This window comes from Chelonoidis abingdonii, chromosome 9, assembly GCF_003597395.2.
Source record: "Chelonoidis abingdonii isolate Lonesome George chromosome 9, CheloAbing_2.0, whole genome shotgun sequence".
Taxonomy (NCBI): Eukaryota; Metazoa; Chordata; order Testudines; family Testudinidae; genus Chelonoidis; species Chelonoidis abingdonii.
Genome location: NC_133777.1, coordinates 13,165,964 through 13,185,171, shown reverse-complemented (window position 1 = coordinate 13,185,171; position 19,208 = coordinate 13,165,964). Strand labels below are relative to the sequence as shown.

The 19,208-nt window shown below is 40.5% G+C and overlaps 1 protein-coding gene across 4 annotated transcripts in view; it reads right to left on the bottom strand.

The window, feature by feature from the left end:
• Positions 1-699: 699 nt before the first annotated feature.
• Positions 700-19,208, bottom strand: part of PDGFA (platelet derived growth factor subunit A) — a 31,230-nt gene continuing 12,721 nt past the window's right edge. Inside the window, exons 4-8 of one of the 4 annotated variants that reach the window (XR_004372392.2) lie at positions 18,550-18,737; positions 8,633-8,759; positions 5,327-5,409; positions 4,210-4,323; positions 700-4,105 (exon numbers count right to left, since the gene is read on the bottom strand). Coding sequence is in view for 2 of the 4 variants with exons in the window: in XM_032771004.2 (XP_032626895.1) it covers positions 5,354-5,409; positions 8,633-8,759; positions 18,550-18,737 (371 nt within the window). In the remaining 2 variants the exon portion in view is untranslated. The remainder of the gene's footprint in view (positions 4,106-4,209; positions 4,324-5,326; positions 5,410-8,632; positions 8,760-18,549; positions 18,738-19,208) is intronic. The other 3 variants (XR_004372393.2, XM_032771004.2, XM_032771005.2) reach the window with 3 other exon arrangements.

Genomic DNA, 19,208 nt, shown 5'->3' with positions numbered 1-19,208 from the left:
GTGGAGTGGGGTTGGCTGCATTCAGCAGGTAGCAAAGAAGGGGGAAACTGAGATAGCAAGCAGGTGACACAGGGGTTAAGATAACCTTATTAAAATTGATTTCACTCACAAAAGCAGGTGAAGGGCCACTGAGGAAAGAGGAAGCACAGCAGCAGAATACTGTATTAAAACACAGAATCGGTGACTGCAGCCAAAATTATGCTGGAATAACATTTTCTGGCCAATGCCTTCCTATTATGCACTTTTTAACCAGAAAAGACTGCAAACGGGATGACTATCAGACCAGTTTCCTACAGCCGGTGATGACTGGAGGTATTAGCGGTGTCAAATAAAAACATCTGATCCTGAAATCACTGAAGTCCTCAAGCACCAGAGCTGTGACATTTCAGATTGAGAATTACAAAAAAAAAAAAAAAAAAAAGACATGATTTTCAGATAAGAATGATTTTTCCTACTGCTTCATTACACCTTCTGTAATCCCCTACCTCCCAGAAAAGCAAAACTACAGGCCATCAGTCAGATACCTCCTGGTTCCCGGGTGCCAGAACCTGTTTCTTTGACACTCCGAATGTTACAATTTAAATGTAAAAAAAAAAATGGCTTCCTGTTTCTCTGACATCATAAACAACTTCCTCCTGTATTGATACTGGAAGCAGAGATAAGACACCACTGCACAATGTTTGTGAATGCACAGAAAACTGTTTAATTTACAGCCACAATGGTGAAACAAACCATTGCAAAGCATGGAAATTCAAAGTTAAGCCTGACACTCTTTTTCAAACTCATCTATGGTGCTTGAAGTGTTGGAACATGATGTTACTTTAACCATACGCAATTATCTGTGATCCTTGCAAGACCTGAGACCAAAGGGGATGAGTAAAGGGTAGAGGACCAGACCTTCAAGTGGTGTAAATTGGCATAACTCCATTGAAATCAGTGGAGCTGTTGATTTACGTGAACTGAGGATCTGGCCCTCAAAATGCCCAACTTAACTTTGAATTACTGTCCCTTGTTTATGCTATTTTGAGTCACAAGCCTTAATGTTACTGTTCTTCCTGGTTATATTTGTTTTATCACAGAAATAGATGAGGACTGATTCAACAGACAGTAATGCTGGAAATGCTTGCAGATAGAATTTCAATTGGAATAGAATCAATGGCACAAATTACAACATTCAGCAATATTTTAAAGACTGTGGTCCAGATCTTCAGCTGATGTAAACTGAAGTCAATAGAGCTTGTCAGTTTACACCAGCTGAGAATCTGGTCCTAAGACTTTGATGATTGCTGCTGTGACCATGTAAACACTGGGTTTTAAAATAAAGACTTTGTATGCTTCTAATGCCTGGTAACAAAATGAATTACAGATTTCAAATCTCAGACAAATAATTACCAGAAAATTCTTCATTCAGTCTTCATTCTCTCCTCCTTTCAAACTTGGCATAATAGATTTCTATGTTGGCACCGGGAAAATGCATGCCTGTTACTTGCATTTTCATCAGGATTAAACATACTCAGGTGGTATAAATACACAGCGCCATTATAATCGATGGGGCTATACCAAAGTAAACTGTCTGAAGATCTGGCCCAGGTAAGTGATTTAAATTAATCCCTATTGTGCCAGTGCAACCTTAGTTGAAAAATTCACTCATGCATTATTCCACTTAAGTGACTTTGGCATCCCTTCAAACTTCCACAATGTTTGAGTGGGCCACATAATATTTTTCATCTACATGATTTTAATAGCGATATTTTTCATTAGCTATTTTAGACAACCACCCCCAAAAGAAAAAAAAAAACAAAAACTGAGCAACACTATTGACATCCCACCGAAACATAAATATATAAATTACAATTTATACACTTTTCTTTTAAACGCAGACACATACATTCATGGGCATAACATTGTGAACAGTACACTTAGTGAAGAACAAGCACAGATAGTTTTAGTAAATGTATTTCCAGTTTTGGTGCTAAATGTAATACACTGGGAAGATGATTGCAAACAGGATAGTGACTAATTCTATCCCTGCATTAGCAGTTGAAACCAATGCCTGTTCATTAAAATTGCTTTGTTTGGTTGAAATTGGACATAGCTATAGTGGGGGGGGGGGATGTGTTAACAAAATCTCTCTTTTTTTTTGTTACATCTTAAAGCTCTGGAGTTCATTCACATTTAAGACTTTTAATTCAGGGTGGACACATTATCCTCAAGACTTGCTCTTTTGTCATGATGTACAAAGGAGAGAGAAATCTTTCAGTGGTTTGAGCACTGGCCTGCTAAACCCAGGGTTGTGAGTTCAGCCCTTGCGGGGGCTGTTTACGGATCTTGGGCAAAAACCTGTCTGGGGATGGTCCTGCTTTGAGCAGGGGGTTGGACTAGATGACCTCCTGAGGTCCCTTCCAACCCTGATATTCTATGACTGAGACACAAAAGTGACAAACTGGCCCCTAGAACAGATTCTTCTGACAGCAAGAGAAGCCTTATTGGAGATGTTTCATAAAGAAAAGAACCTAGTAGTTTATTTTACATGTCCAATGTGATAATCCAAATACTGTAACACAAAGGGCATATCATCTAAACCACCAGGCTGGGGCAGTGATTTTGGCTAACAGGGTAGCCATGATCTATATGGCACAGGCCTACATTTCCAAAGCAGCAGACAAGAATTAGGCATGTGGCTCCCATTATAGTCCCTGGAGGAGCTGAACAATTAAATTCTTCGGCACTTTGAAAATGTAGGAGTTGGTGCCTGAGTATTTTATCTGCCCTGCTATACCTAAAATATATTTTGAAGTTATTTGGGCTATTCAACTACAAAAATATGACCACAAAATGCTTTTTTTTTTCTTTTCTTTTTTGTTCAAGAAAACATAGCAGGCTTTCTTAGGTATATAAAACTGTTAATTTTAGATAAAAATACAAACTTCACCTTTACAAAACACATATTTCTGTTGAATACACATAAAGCATAACATTTTACCAAAAATAAAGAATTTTAGGTTTTGTTCAACTATTTGCAGCAAGGGCTTTCCCATGCCACAATGACATTGTACAATGCGGATACAAGAATTTGTACATTTCACATAGCGCCAACATGTGAAATAAAAGTATTTGTATACCGATAAGAATGGCAATTGCTAACACAATATCACTATTAGGCAACTGGCATAAGTCTCAAAGAAAAAAAAGGATATTTGTGTGGATATCCTATGATTTGTTTACACACATCAGGTTTTTTTAAATGCTTTAAATTACGGGGGAGGTTGGGAGACATAAACCAAGAAACGTCTAGAAAATTATGCATAGGTATACCATTTTTATTTTAATATATCTCATTAGTTTGCATCCCACTAGGAGAAATACCATAATGTTTGTGTTCTGCTTACTGTTACACCAGTCTTCTATATGTGTTACTGATAAATGTAGTCCAAGAGATAATAAAAAGCTAGGCAAAGAGTAAAAAGAAAGCTTAATAATCACTTTATGGTGTAAAAAAAATCCATTTAAGGCTCCCCAGAAGGTATTCTTTTTTTGTATAGACTTTAAAACACCACCAAGCAAGGATGTACTGTTTCTATAGTGTTTGCGTGGCATTTGATCATTTGATACATTCCTGTTTTTTTGTGCCTGAAGTCCATTTGTGTCCATCCATCTTCTTCAAGAAAGCAGGCACATTTCTTGACATAAAGCACCATTGACTGCTCTGACAGAAATCCACTATTCACTTAAGATTTTTGTCTTTTTTCTTCTTCTTCTTCCTCTTTTATTTTTTGTTTTGTACTTTTGGGATCCTCCATTCATTCAACTGTGTTTTTTTATTGTCTTTGTTTGTTTTGTTGTTTTGTGGTTTTTTGGACAGGGAAGCTTCCTATTGTTTCACAGAGTGCTACAATACTTGCTTTGATGTCACATTAAACAAATGTACATTGTCTCTTTGTTCTCATTAAGTGTTCTTTTCAGCCAGTTTGTTTCACATAGGAGAACAAATAAAGTATACAGTCAATAAAGCACCATACATAGTAGGTTCAGGAATGTAACAAACCACGTACATCCATGTCCCAGAGAGAAGTTCTTTTTTTTTCTAGCTTATTTCACCTTACATCTGCAGGAGAGAAAAAAGATATAATAACTCCATGATTAGAATCACAGGACCTTTCCTCTGAGATGACTTTAAAAAAAAAACTATTCTGCATGAAATTCACTAACCTGGGACAAGAAGTTCTAAATGCTGTTTTGATTGAGTTTACATGCTGACTTTTAAAGTTGAATTTTACAAAATCTTTGCTTCTATCATACTACTCCCAATAAATACCTGTTAATCTGAAACAGGATATCAAGTTTAGCATTCTTTCAAAAAGATACATCCATATAAATGAAATCTGACATTGGGAGTTCATGTGCAAAAAAGTTTAAAAAAAAAATAAAGTGCTTGAATTATTAAATTCCCCATCATCCAGCAGTTAGATACATTTACTGCAAATTCAAATTAAATCCCACTCAGAACACTAGAATCATCTGCAACTGTTGCAGCTCATATGACTTCAGATATTTTAGAAATATAAAATCAGTATTTAATTTTGAAATTTTACAGCTGTCACATCGAACTTCGCTACTGTGCTGATCAAGCCATTCTTTTGTATTGAGGGGTTTCTTGTTTTGTTTTTTTCCTACAATGTAAACCTTATAAATTTTGATGACATCCTATTTTTGCATCCTATTCTTCCTCTGAAAGCCCTCAGACCAATGAAGGTTCTTAGCTCTCTGATACAGGGCCTTGTTACAGAAGAACAGGTGTCCTCTTGTTTTGTAAATTATGCAGTGATTCCGATAATTTCAGATGCATATTTAATCAGTCCCCAGTTTGGGCTAAAAAATGTTTGATGGTCATGCATGTAATAAGATTTACTATACATATTCTATGCTTTCACAGCCGACTGCTTGGAACCTAAACCATTTGTAACCTGGCAATTCATTCATGCATTATTATGGGATGCTTAGACTTCAGAAATCAATAATGAAACAAAAAGCAGAGGAAATGCAACTTGAGATTTCCAAGAAGCTTAAATATTAGCTCCCTCAATAAATAAATAAATAAAATGCAAGAGGAGGAAGTAGCTGAAGAATGTAAGATGCTTATGGTGATGTGTAGCTTAAAGGGAAAATACCAAGCAGGTAGAATTATCAAAGCCAATCACGTCTAATCTCTTTGCAGCCTTGAGGTAGCAAGTGTCAAGATTTTGAACAATGATTAAGCTGGAGTGATGATATTTGATTACATTTTCCATTACTTGTGCCATTAGGGTGTTCAGCATATAGGTCCTACCTGATTAGCAAATAGTTCCAGTAGTTTTTATGCTGGTTTTAACCTTTTTCGTTTCCGTTTTTTACCTGTTTCCCTAGGCCTTCCTGTTAACATAAGGGTAGGCTGGTAAAAAGCCCTAAGATAATGCATTTTGTTGAAAACTGAAGTAATAAACACTCAAGTTGTTATCTCTCATAGAATACTCACAATCTTTTGCATTACAGGTATTTCTTTATAACTTCCGATGTTGAAATAATGTTTGCATAAGGAGAGTAATTATATAAAAGCAAAGGTCCAGTAACCCAGGATGGTGTTGGTGGTGATAGATCTGCCTTGTAACTACTGTTAGCATATTGTATTCAACATTTGCCTTCAGTCCCTGTAGTTTAGTTATTTTAAACTTGCCATCCATAACATTTTCTCACCTATAACTATGGATATGAATCATTTTCTTCTGCCATTCTGATCATTTTCTTCATATGCCCGATTCTGAACTGACTTCCCATTTTTCTCACATACGCACAAGTTTTTCATCTTGAAAATTCAACTGCTTAGTCGTTGTCCACAATAAACATTTTGGAAAGTTAAAGTTGATTAGATAAGATTCTTCATGTATGGAACATAGAACAATTTACAAAAATATGAAAAGCCACCAATTTTTCCTAAATGTTTTGGTCCATTCGTAACTCAAACTAGCTTGGACTAAAATCATCCAGCTTGATTTACCTGTTGGTGCTCAATGAGAGCGAGTGCATAGGCCTAATTTTTCAGCTCTCCATGTATATTATAACTTCCCTGAGAGGCCTAGAGGAGGTTATAAGTAAAGCAAAGCATGTCAAGAGAACTTGAACACTCTTGTAAGACAAATAGCTAGGTAAATTCGACTGACATGAGCTTCTGAGTCCAATAAATATAAAACTGCAGCTCATGAGCCTTGCATTTGCTAAGAACCTGTGCTAGTGAGATGTCCTCTGAAGAGGTTAGAATTTACCCCAGGTGTCTGCAGGACATGGTAACTTCCAGCGGGTGTGCTCACCCAAGTTACAATCTCTGCCAGGCATCTGACAGAAATTGTAACCTCTGCTGGGAAACTGAGGCAAATTAGAGCCAGCACCAGAAATAGCCAGCCAGTTGCTTTCCCACCTCAGTGACATCAGCCCAATGGGCTGCCCACTTCTACGCTCCAGAATAAAAATATACAGGATAACTGGGAAGCCTGGACCTCCTAGACAAAGGTGTGTCATCGGGGGGAGGAGATAGCATCAAGAAACTTGCCTAAAACTCAGGCCTGGGGAACCCTTAGCAAGTTTTCTATTTGTCAGAAATCCCAAAACAGGGAAGTTTCACCTATTTACTTGCCTTATAAAAATTTCAGACACTTTGGGCCTGATTCTCCTGTTCTTAACACCAGTATAAATCAGCAGTAACTGTACTGAAGTCAGTGGGCCACATCCTCGGCTGGTGTAAATTGCCACAGTTCCATTGATATCAATGGAGTTGATCTGCACTAGCTGAGGATCTGGCACGATGGAGTTATATGGTACAAGTGAGAGGAGAATCAGGCCTTGTGTAATCAATAGGAGTACAACCTCTGAAAAATCCCTCATGGCAGAGATACTCCCCCAGCCCGGTCAGAGTCTCTAGGGCAGTTATCGTATCCATGGGCACACGCAGAATTTATTGACCAAAATGTTCCACGGCAAGAGGTCGCCAGGAAAAATAAAATAATTAATAAGAATAATAATGAAAAATGCCCAAACCCACACCAAGGAAACTGTCAGACAAAAGACTTTCAGATAGAGAAATGTGGCTGCAATTTTTTTCATGGGGGGGGAGGGGAGAAATGGATGAATGTTACAGTTAAATAATAACAATAAAATGCTCAAGAGTACGGAAATCAGAAATTAAGATTCCTCGACCAACCTTAGCTTTCACCCGTAACCCTGGCCATCGGCTAGCTACTACCTAGAGATGCCCCATCCCTTCATTTATCATTGTCCAATCCCTTCCTAACATAGAGTCCAGAAATCCACTCTCCCTGCCAAAACTCTACAGACAAATTTATAAACTAGCTAACGAGCTAGGGCCTGATCCCCAAACCCACTGAAGTAAATGGGAGTCTTTCCAGTGATTTCAGTAGGCTTTGGATCAGGTCCCCTAAGCCACATGGAGTTAAGACTTGATCCTTCACCAGATCATCCTCCCACTTACATCTAAAGATTATAACATCTTGTGTTTTGGTTGACTGCAATGGAGTTACACAGGCATCAAACTGGGATAACCTAGTGGTTTATCAGGCCAACTGTTTTCTCAGCAACAGAAAACACTACTTTATCTCCTGATACAGGCAAGACATCATACAATAACCCTATGTATGTTCCGACTGCAGACTGCAGGAAAAAACCCTGCCACAGATAGGCCAAAGATCTACCTGTACCTGTCCTCCCTCTACATTATCCACCATCACCAGCTGCAACACTGACTGCCTCACCCCCGGGGGGCACCTGCACTCCACCAAGTCTAAAACTGGTGTATGACCCTTTAGGGTCTCCAGTGACCTGGCATAATTTAAAGTTAAGCTGCCAGACTGCTCTAATTTACACCAGGGCTGGGCCAAGGCCTGGGCAGCTTGCTCCATACCCATCTTCCTGAATGCCTCCTAGCCCCTGAGATCAGTGGATCTGGGTACAGGAGAGAACCTGGGCCATAGTTTTATGAAAGCCACTTTGAAAGTAAGTATTTCCTCCCCCACACAGTCATAAATCCCCTTTTCTGTCATTCATATTCTCAACAAGCCAGGCATACATTTAATGTGACAACTGGCAACAATCTCTGTAAAGATGGGTAGAGAAATGGAAACTGAATAAAAGCTGCAGTAGGAAACAATTTCAAAATTCCTTACTTTTGAATAATTAAATTCTTTCTAAATAAAATATTCTGTTCATTTCAAACTTAGTTTTCCCTTTAGTAAAGTAAATTGTCAGCCTTAACTTTATCTCAAAAGGGTCATTACTTGATAGAATTTACCAGCAAGATACAAATAGTATAACCTTCAAATTAGTTAGGCAAGATTTTTATGTTACGCATTTTACGTTTAAAGGCTGCACTAAAGAAAACTGCTGCAATTTCAACTTTGAATCCAAATTCTTCTATATAACCCATATCCTATTTTAATTCCACATCTTTGAAACGGAGGGGTTCTTAATGAGGTCAAGGGGAGCTTTCCCATTTAGTTCAATGGGAGCAGGGTTGGGTCCACACTCTTTACTATAAATACAAGTTCCCATCTGATAAAAGTATGTGTACTAAAATAAAAGGATGACATACCAGTTTCTTCTTCTCGATAATCTGAATTAGAATTTGATGATGTACAGGTGCATTCCATATGCTCTTCTAACCTCACCAGAACTTCTTTTAATTTTGGCTTTTTTCTAACATATTCCACTTTTGCCACCTAAAAAAAAAAAGAATGGTGTTTGTACTTAGACATTTTAATGCATAACAGGACTTAAGACAGGTGGTTACATATCTATATAAGCCACCTCTATCCTGGCAGAGCATCACATACTTATTTCATGACACATCCTTTATACAAATTCAGCAGTTCTAAACAGACCAGGTTTTTCCCCCCTCAAGAGCTTGATTTCCCATTCATGGGATTTGAGCAATTCTATATTTCAGGATTTTTCTAAGTCAAGGTAAAGTTTCATATTCAGTCTCAAATCTGCATTTGCTACTGAATTTACAGATTCTAATACATTTTTCTCTCTACAACATTTCACCATGGTTATGTTGAACTACTCATTGTTTTTAAGACTAAGGCAAACAGCAAAGATATGGAAAAGCACCAGTGCTGTTTGAGAACCTAGATCTTAATGATCTCCCATAAGGGATGTCTTCTCTCTGTCCTATAAGCTTCTTGCAGGATCTCTGGTGAATGAGAGCTCACTTACCTTTAAAGGAGAACTAGGAAGAAAATGAAAAGGAGATTAAAAGCTTTTTTTAAAGTCTTTGCTGAGATACATCCATCTTGCTTGATGTTCTCTCTCTACTGTATGGAAATGTTCCCTCTTCAGACACACTGAGTACATATTTCACTAGCATTTAGGTTCCAGGTACATTTCAGGTTCAAGTACAAGTACAGAACAAACAGGTTCTAACACCGTTTGGTGGGCTAGCATGGACCATATTCTAGCTCAGGAAGAGAGCTAAAATAGAACACACATTTTAAATCTTGTTCTAACATGCACTGGCCCCATCCACACTAGCCAGCCTAACCTTCTTAGTGCCCTGTGCAACCACCACTGAGATTAAACCTGAGTGAAACCAATATAGATAGGCTCTTATGCTGAGGGAAGAACCATACCCAAAGGCGAATCTTCTAGCTGCTTTGCTTTTCAACACTGCTCGGCACTAGGGAGACATCCAAAATGTGCCTTCCATTTGCCTGTAGAAGGCTATAAACATGGGCTGTCATGGAGAGCAATAAAACCAAATAGTGCGGATACTGTATTATTTTATATAAATTAAAGACAGAGAAATCGAGAGACTGGGTCTCTGATCCCTTGCACAGCCCAGATGATTGACACACATGTGGTGCTTGGAGAACATAGCACCAGTCAATCTGTATATCAGTGAAATAGGCAGGGTTGTTAAAAAATGATCAGTGTCCAAAAATTTTAATAGACTCTTTTCCTAATTGTGTATGGATTTGTTTGTTGGGAGTTTTAATGCTCCTTGATCTTAGCACTGAGAAAACATTGACCCTCTGTCTTTCCAAAAGCGGCAAGTCGTTCTCATAACATGGAGGTGGGGATTATACTTCTCAATTGTCAGAAACCATCCTTTGGCTTTCTAGACACACATGACCAACGGACATCTGAACGAGAGTGAAATACTGGGCCTTGTTAAAATCAGTGGGAGTTTTGCCACTGACTTCAACAGAGCCAAGATTTCAAACCCACATTTCAGTCACTGCCCCCTTTGTCAACAAGATCTGGAACCTATTTGCATTTACCCAGCAAACAATAGTTCTGCACAGACAGATGCAGCAGTTAAAATGTCCACATTAAAGACATTTTCTGAGGCTGTCAGATTTCCATACAAAAAGATTTAGAGCTGGCTCTAACATGTCAGAATGCTCTGCTGAAGGGTCAACTATGGGTCACAGCAATATGTTTCAGGCTCTTCTATCAGAGTATAACTCTAGCAAGGTTCTGAATGCAAAGATTTGAAAATGTATGGTACATCTGAGTCACCCAGCATCAAAGGATTACTAATTAAAATTCACAATAACAAACAGGGATTAAGACCTCTATAACCAGAGACATAGAAAGCGACCCAGCAATTATGAAATGGCTTTGATATCTGCTATGCTTATTCCAATTGTTGGAATTAACCAGCGTCATCAAAAATTACTTGCCACTAAAACTGTAATCTAACTTTATTTTAGGCCATCCCTATTTTTTTCCAAATTGAGACGACTATATATACACGCCTTCCACCCCTTACTTTGTGCTACACACACTGGAAGATGTAGGAGGAGATACTTAGAGACTCTGTGATGATAACGTACCTCACATTGACCAATTAAAAGCTACAGTTTTTAGTGAAGTGCAATGTAGACTAAAACAAACAAAAAAGCATCCCCCAAACTCCTCTTTCTCCTTCAGGCAACATAAGTGAAGGTTGAAGATTTATAAAGTGCTGTAAACATTAAAATTTCTCAAGCTAAAGCAACATCAAATGCAATTAAATTCCTAAATTTGTGTTGTCTCATAACACCTGCTGCCACCATGGGATCTATAATTAATGCTAAGCTAAAACATTAGGTTCTGGGCCAGATTCTCAGCTGATGTAAAATAGCCATGGCATTTTACATCACAGGATACAACTCTAGGTTGGCATTCTTTTTCCCCTCATCCTGCTGCTTGCCAAGAGAAGGATAACCACACACTATTGTGTACTACCTATTGCTTTGAAATGGTTAGTCCTCAGCAAACCATCATTTCAGCATGGACTTCTTTCATCTTTCTCTAATGCAACAAAACCAAGAACCTTCTACAACAATAAAAAATATTACTTATAAAAACGGTGGGGGAGATAAGATCCATTTGTGGTTTTTTTTAATCTCCCCCAAATATTACATTTAAATAATTGTACCATAATAGGGAGGTTAGGGTCTATGCTTTGTACCTCTATGGTCTCTATTCCACATTCCTATTGTGTGTGAGGAGGGAGTGTGAAGAAGAGAGGAAGGAGGGCAGATGAAAGTTATGTTGCTCAGATAAAAATATCTGGTCTGGTGGGAACACTTGATGGTATCCTCAGCTCCAAGGGGAAGGCAATGTTTCAAATTGTTCAACAGTGATACATAAAGAATGGTAATGAGTTTTCCCAGGCAGGCTGCAATGCAGAATCTCATGGAAATCAGGGACTCAAGCATAGGAAAAAGGCAGGACTCTGGGCATGAAAACCCTGAGAACCCCACCAGCATAACAACAAAATTAATTCTGTACAAGAACTTACAAGAAACCTCTCAGCATGGGAGATGACTTTTATTATAACACTCAACAACAACAAAGCCCACTTGGATGGTCCCTGTTTAACATACCAGGCATGAAATAAAATCCTGAATTAGGGCGCTTTTCAGAAATGAAATGACTAACAAAGGCATCAGTTTGCTCTAGTTCAGAAGTGGATTAGCAACGGTCTGATGGAATGAAGCTCTATGGACCCGGGCAATTCTAAAAATTGCAACTGCGGGGTCAAGTTAAAGAATGAAGACAGAGGTCTGATGGGTTTTAACTAGACACAAAGAAGTCATCTGGAGTCAAACTACTGCTCAAGCAAGGTGCATTTGCCTATAGTAGGTCAAAAAGTCATCACACAATTGTATTATATGGAATAAGAACGATTATAACACTACCAGTTATAGGGTTTGTAATTGCTCTTAAAGGGAAGTTAAAGATCAAGTATTGCCTGGTCCCATTTCAGAACAAAACAAGAGAATACTGAAAGATGTAGTCCCTAGAGGGACACTGGAAATTGTATGATGCTGCAAGGCATGATGGGAAGAAGCATCAGGGAATATAAGGAGCAGCTTTTCCTCAGAAGAGGAGAAACCGAGGACAGATCAGACCTGATGTGTGGCTCTTCACCAAAAGAGCAGAGGAAACAGCTTGGAAGAGGCTGTGGCAAGGACCTAAGAGGAGGCCTAGTGAAAGAAACCCAGGGTAGTGACAAAGCACATGAAGGAAAAAGTATAGAGTAAAACAGTATTGGTGAGGGCTTGAGGTCTGATTTGGCACACAGTCTAGGGGCTCAGACTGGTGCTTCCAGAAAGAGTAGGAAGAAGTCCCTTTTTCACTCCTCTGCATGAATGGGGAGAGAGCTGTGGCCCACGGTGGACCAAGGAAAGAGCCATTTAGCCCCGAGTCACAGGAAAAGAGAATACTTAGCCCAGTGAGGATAGAGGATCTGATTAGCTTTGCCTCAGGATGGAGGATTGTTGAACCTGGGGAGGACCAGAAGACCATTTTGCTTTGGATTCGTGTGGTTGCCCTGGAAGGGGAGGACTTTTGTTTTGGCTGGAAGCACTAAACCTACCTCAGAGGGAAACTATGGCCTGGCCCTGGACACTGGCAGGGACACTGAAGAGATAAGAACGCACCACACTCCTCAAGAAATGCTTTGTTACAGATGGTGTCTTGCTACCTAAATATCCACGGTCCCTAAACCATACATGTGTGACCCTATGGACAGCCTACCAGGATACGCATGATTAGTCCAGAAGGTCTTGCTGACAGAGGAACCACTACAGTTCCATTGCACAGTGTAGAGGAGGCCAGATAGGGGAGCTATGCAGGCTTTGTGAGTGTAGGCTTGCTGGATTTTCTGCTGTAGGGACTCACCAGCCACTGACCCCTGCATGTGATGGGGGATACAAAGACTGTGGAGGCTATCATCACAGTTACCGGGCTAGCTGCACCTGTTTCCTTTCTGGTCTCACTGAATGCATCTGCTCTCTACTATATTATACTAGTTCTTATACTGCACTCATCACCACAGTATCTGAACACCTTCCAGCAGTGCACCAAGCAACACACATCTGTCATCTATCCCCGTCTTCATACCTTAACCCATGGAGGAGTGCAATTCTGCATTTCTCCGTCTCTTACACCAGGCCATGGACTACACCACTCTGTGGAGCAACCATTCTTACCCAGCAGGTCTAACTGAACTTGGGTACCTTCAGTTCTTTCCTTCAGGAGTCTAGTGATATCCAGGGATCAGCCAGACTTCTTAAAACCAAAGTATTGTTTCTTTTAACAGAAGGAACAAGACATTTCAAGAAAAAGAATTTTAAAACAAGGAACGCTCTATCTGCTTGTTTGTCTTACCTAAAGGCTTATCATCCTTTGACGTTAAACAAGGCAGATACCCCCATCAGGTCCCCGCATCTCAGGCTACGTCTTCACTACCCGCCGTATCGGCAGGTAGCAATCGATTGATCGGGGATCGATATATCGCGTTATCAATCCCCAAACGCGCTTATATCAATTCCGGAACTCCACCAACCCGAATGGAGTTGCGGAATCGACAGGGGGAACCACAGACATCGATCCCGCGCTGTGAGGATGGTGAGTAATTCGATCTTAGATACTTCGACTTCAGCTACGTTATTCACATAGCTGAAGTTCCGTATCTGAGATCGATTTTCCCCCGTAGTGTAGACCAGCCCTCAGTATGCTTCTCCTAAGCAACTACCCCTTTCTCTTGAGGAAATGCTCCTTTTTAAACAGTGAGAGTTCTTTTGATCTCTTGCATATCTGCCCTTTCCTGCCCTGGTACTGTCTCTGAATGACTCTCAAGTGTTGGTTTGCTGAAGTGGCTTATCTCGGGCTACTCTTTCTCTTCCTGCTTGTCTTTCCCAGCAACCCCCTGTTGAATTACACCAGCATATCCATACAGTAAACATCCCATTAACCAGGTCAATGTGCCATATTCATAAATTAATGCAGAGCAGCTTCAAATCCATCACAGCTATTACAGCTAAGGATAGTGGATGGAGCCCTTCTGCTATTGCTCCACAGATTGGAAAGGAAGATTGCTCCCTGCTGTTCCTGCAGAGATCCCTAGCACCCAGCTCAGCTACTCAGGCTTGGCATTGGGAACAGGATTTGCTCCATAATGTCCACATCTGTTGTCTTGGCTAGGAACACACTGGCAGATCTGCTGAATGGAAAGGTGTTTTTTTTCATGACTGATATTGGACTGATCCAGTTATGTAAACTTCAGGAAATGCCAAACAAAGGGATATTCCAGGTCCTTGGACTGGTTAAATACTTCATCTACCTGACATATTTCTGGAACGAATATAAAACCAATGGACCCTTTAAGCATTATGAATTGAGTTTTCTTGAGGCAACAGGCACAGTTAGAGAAAATATTTCCCCAAGTGACATTTTTTTTAAAAAAATCACATTCCACCAGCTGGCACTAGGGAGCGATTGGACTCCCTGCCATGTGCTAATCACAGAGGAATTCCCAAAGTCAAAATTCTGCAGGACTGAGCAATTTGCTTTTGCACCGTGGTTCAGAGTTTGCAGTAGCCTGGTCAGCAAAAAGAACAGGAGTACTTGTGGCACCTTAGAGACTAACAAATTTATTTGAGCATAAGCTTTCATGGGCTAAAACCTGCTTCATCGGATGCATGCAGTGGAAAATACAGCAGGAAGATATATATACACAGAGAACATGAAAAAATGGGTGTTGCCATACCAACTATAACAAGAGTAATCAATTAAAATGGGCTATTATCAGCAGGAGAAAAAAAACTTTTGGAGTGATAATCAGGATGGCCCATTTCCAACAGCTGATAAGAATGTATGAGTAACAGTAGGGGGGAAATTAACATGGGGAAATAGTTTTTACTTTGTGTAATGACCCATCCCACTCCCAGTCTTTATTCAAGCCTAATTTAATGGTGTCCAGTTTGCAAAAGCTTATGCCCAAATCAACTTGTTAGTCTCTAAGGTGTCAAAAGGACTCCTTGTTCTTTTTGCTGATACAGACTAACACAGCTACCGCTCTGAAAACTGGTCAGAAAAGATACTCAGAGGTTCAGAAGAAGAAGCGGCAAACACTTCAAGTCTGCTCCAATTACTGAATCCTTGAGTATGTTAGCATAAAAATACAAGCAATAGAACTTGTGCTTATAAGCATGTGAGGGTCAACGAGGGAGAATGACTTTAGACAGGCATTTCATTTCAATCACACAGATGTTCTGTCATGCTAGGTATGATTAGATTGTTTAAAACATATTCCTGTGGGGAAAGGGAGACACATCCGACATAGGTGCTCTCTGTGTTGCCAAGCAGCAGCCCCACTTCTCAGACCCTGCTTTTTGTTGATCGGTTAGCGAGGAAAGAGATTCCATAGTATCAGGTGGCTTTTTTTAAAAGCTAAGAATAAAGGATCACAGTGTGATTCTTAAAACCATTGGCTGCATGTGGAGGTAGGGAGATTTCAGAGGGGCCTGAAGGCAGAGGGAGCCCCAAAGGGAGCATATCCTGGAGTGTGAGCTCTATCACCCTCTGAAGGGGTGCAGTCTGTGCCAGGCTGTATTAATGCCAGCCAGGTCCATTGGCTCATGCGCAAGTGGAGAAAGGTCAAAGCACCCCTGTTCCCCTGCCCCTTTGTGGGAGGCCAGTGCCACCCGCAGTGCTGGCCCAGAGCACTGCTTTGCTCCCCAGCTAGACTGCAGCAGCCCCCTGCCTGGTGTACAAGGGGTCTGAACCAAAGAATACTGAAGACTATGGGAGGCTTTCCATTGACCTCAGTGGCCTTAGGATCAAATCCAAGGAGAGGAATGTCCCTAACGCCTGCACCCACCTTCACTGCACCTGCATTAAGTCCTTGTATTCCAGCCCTAACACTGACTTATTGATAAATGATAACTTTGTCCACAAGGGCATAAAGAAACCTCCTTTGCTTTGGCCTGTGAGATAATACATCTGCAAACCCACTCACTGACCTTTCTGGGTGGACATTTTTGCAGTGTGACTAGGCATGCTATGATCTCACCACCTTGTCAATGAAAGGGGAAGGAGGGAAGCCCTTCCAGTCCTAATCAAAAGGGCGCTTTTATCCAGCCTGACATCATGGAAAAAACAAGAGAGCTCTCAACTGCATTCCAGGAATAACCCAGACAAGCCCCCCAAAACAACTCCTACCTTTCCTGGGACCCTCATGCAGGCCTTTGCTAGATAATGGCACGCACACCCACTGAGCTCTAAATACAATATTTCCAAAAGGCTCATCCAACAATTAATTATATCGAAGCCTATGAGAGAACCGACTCTGGAGGAAACAAATACAGATTCTGTTCAGAGATTTCTGATGTGACTGTGGGGTCAGCGGGCAACCTCGACAATGAGCATCCTGTTTCTGTTTGACCTCTTGTCCTTCTTGCTACTTAATTACTGTTTGGAGCAAGGGACTTGCCTTGGAATTTTCTGAACAACAGGCCGACGTGTATATCAATACTATTGGTGTCAACTTATTAATGCTGCCATAAAAATCATCTTGCCTGATAGGGTTACTTTTAACTTACCCCAGTAATACAATGAATGTCATCCTGAAGAGACCAATGCTGCATCACTGAATTGTGTGAGACAGTGAGGCAGATTCCTTGGTGCAGTAATGGTGGGGAGATGACATCACTTAAAGCTGCTGCCTAAGTTTTAAACTCTATCACTGGCTTATGTTCCTTAATACATCTTATGCCAGTGGGGGATTGCTGTGGCAGACTACCCGGCTCACGCACTCCCTGCCCCCTACAGTTCAATGGGAGATGGAGGAGTGGAGACTAGGTTGTGGTACAGATGCACCAACAGGGAATTCTCATCAGCCAGGGAAATTCTCTGCTCGGCATATGCGGCCTGATTTTCACCTCTTTGCACCATGTCAGCATATTAACGAGAGAATCTGGCCCAGAGAACTCAGTGGGAGCAGGACTGGGCCCAAAGATGATAGCATTGCCCTCATCAGTGACATTATGATTACAGGTAGGGAGGCACTTTCATTCTAAGTCTCTATTTGAAATGGCTTAAACTTTGGGGCTTAGACTTCTCCACTTTGTTCTCAGCCCAGCAGTTAACTGTGTTGTCCCTGATTTTTTTTCTTTTCCTTTTTTTTTTAATTATATTTGTAAAGCATATCAAGATCCACAAAGGAACGATGCCATGTAAGTGTAAAGTATAATTATTTTTGGAAAGACTGAAAAAATCTGTTCAGATGTTTTCCAGCTTATCAAAGTGTGAAACTGTTCTTCACCCCTTAAAAAGACTTCTGCTCAGACACGTTTTTGTGGGTTCAGATAATTCATAATTGGTTGGGATGTCACACTTTGTACTTGGAATGTGCGATGACCAAATAAACGTGTTAGCAGCACCTCTTATAATTACTCAATAAACCACAGTGGCTGCTGCACTCATTATATCCTCCCAGCCAAATCCATATTTGAGTTTTTAAAAAACAGGATTTTGACCTTAGAATTTGCAGTCAACATGGGGCCCAGAGGTTAATGAAATGTGATTCTGATCTCACTTATGCTGGTGCAAGTCCGTTGACTTCAGCAGAGTAACTACTGAATTGCACAGATATAAACGAGAGCAAAATACAAGAAATACCATTCACTTCATGTAATATTTACCAGAAGCCTGTGGCAGGGAAAAATGGATTTTGCTTAATGAATAAATATAGCATGAAGCCTTGAGTCTCTTATCCCCAGGGATACAATAATTTGGAAGACATTTTTTCAGATCAAAAGTGTTATATTGTCACATATAAAAGACAAGTTTAGGCTGCACAATATTGAATTAAAGAAACGTAATTCTGTGCAGTGGATTTTGCAGTCCAACGCCCCTTGAGTCATTCTATCTTTTAAATTCAAGATCTGTTCTGGAAGAGATCGTGGGAAAGACACAATCAAAACCATTTTTTATTTTTTTAGATATAAAGGAAAATGAAAGGAATCCATGAAAATCAAATCCAAAAATAACATTTTCCACTAATCATATTTTATGAAAGGCATCTCCTCAACTTACAAGAGAGCAAGATATCTGACTGACTTTGCTAGGACGAGGGTGGTAAAGGTAGATGCTAAGCGGGATACACACAAGAATGTCTGAAGCTCCCAAACTCTTACATTAATGTCCCTACAATCATAATCTGCTCACCTTGACACTTCTGTGATGTATCCGTGACGGCTGGCATTTCACGCTGCTGGTGTTGCAACAGCCAGTACAACGTTTCACCTCCACGCATGGTGGCCATATCAGGAAATTAGCAGACGTGGGATCGATCTGACTCCGAGGTATCTCGTATATAACAGTTCTTGTTTTGCAGACGGCAGGAATGGCTTCCTCTGCAAACAGAAGAACCCAAACTTCGAGGTGAACAGCTGTTCTCGCTTTAGAGCACACATGCTTACACAACTTCGTGCTTAAGAGAGTGATTCCTACCCAGGCTTTTGTGACAGGTATTCTGTGCTCCTATTGCTGACATTAACGATATGCCTTTGTGCTGGGGCTTGGATAAGCTGTTACTGCTTGCCTCCCATTCAATTGTGCATGCTACCCAAGAGTGAAGCCTGAGTTGCTCCAAACACCCAGATCACGAAACGAGGGCTTTCCATCGCTCAACTTCCAATGCAGCTCAGAGCGCAGACAAATAAATGGGAGGCACAGACTGTCTGAAAGGTGACAGCAGGCAAGGACACCGTCTGACACTCTCACTGTTGTACTAGTTCCTGATAAGACAGCTGGGTAGGGACTGGTCCTGAACCACAGAAGGCAGTGGAAGCTTTGCTGTTTTCCAGGATAAGGGCCATAATGTA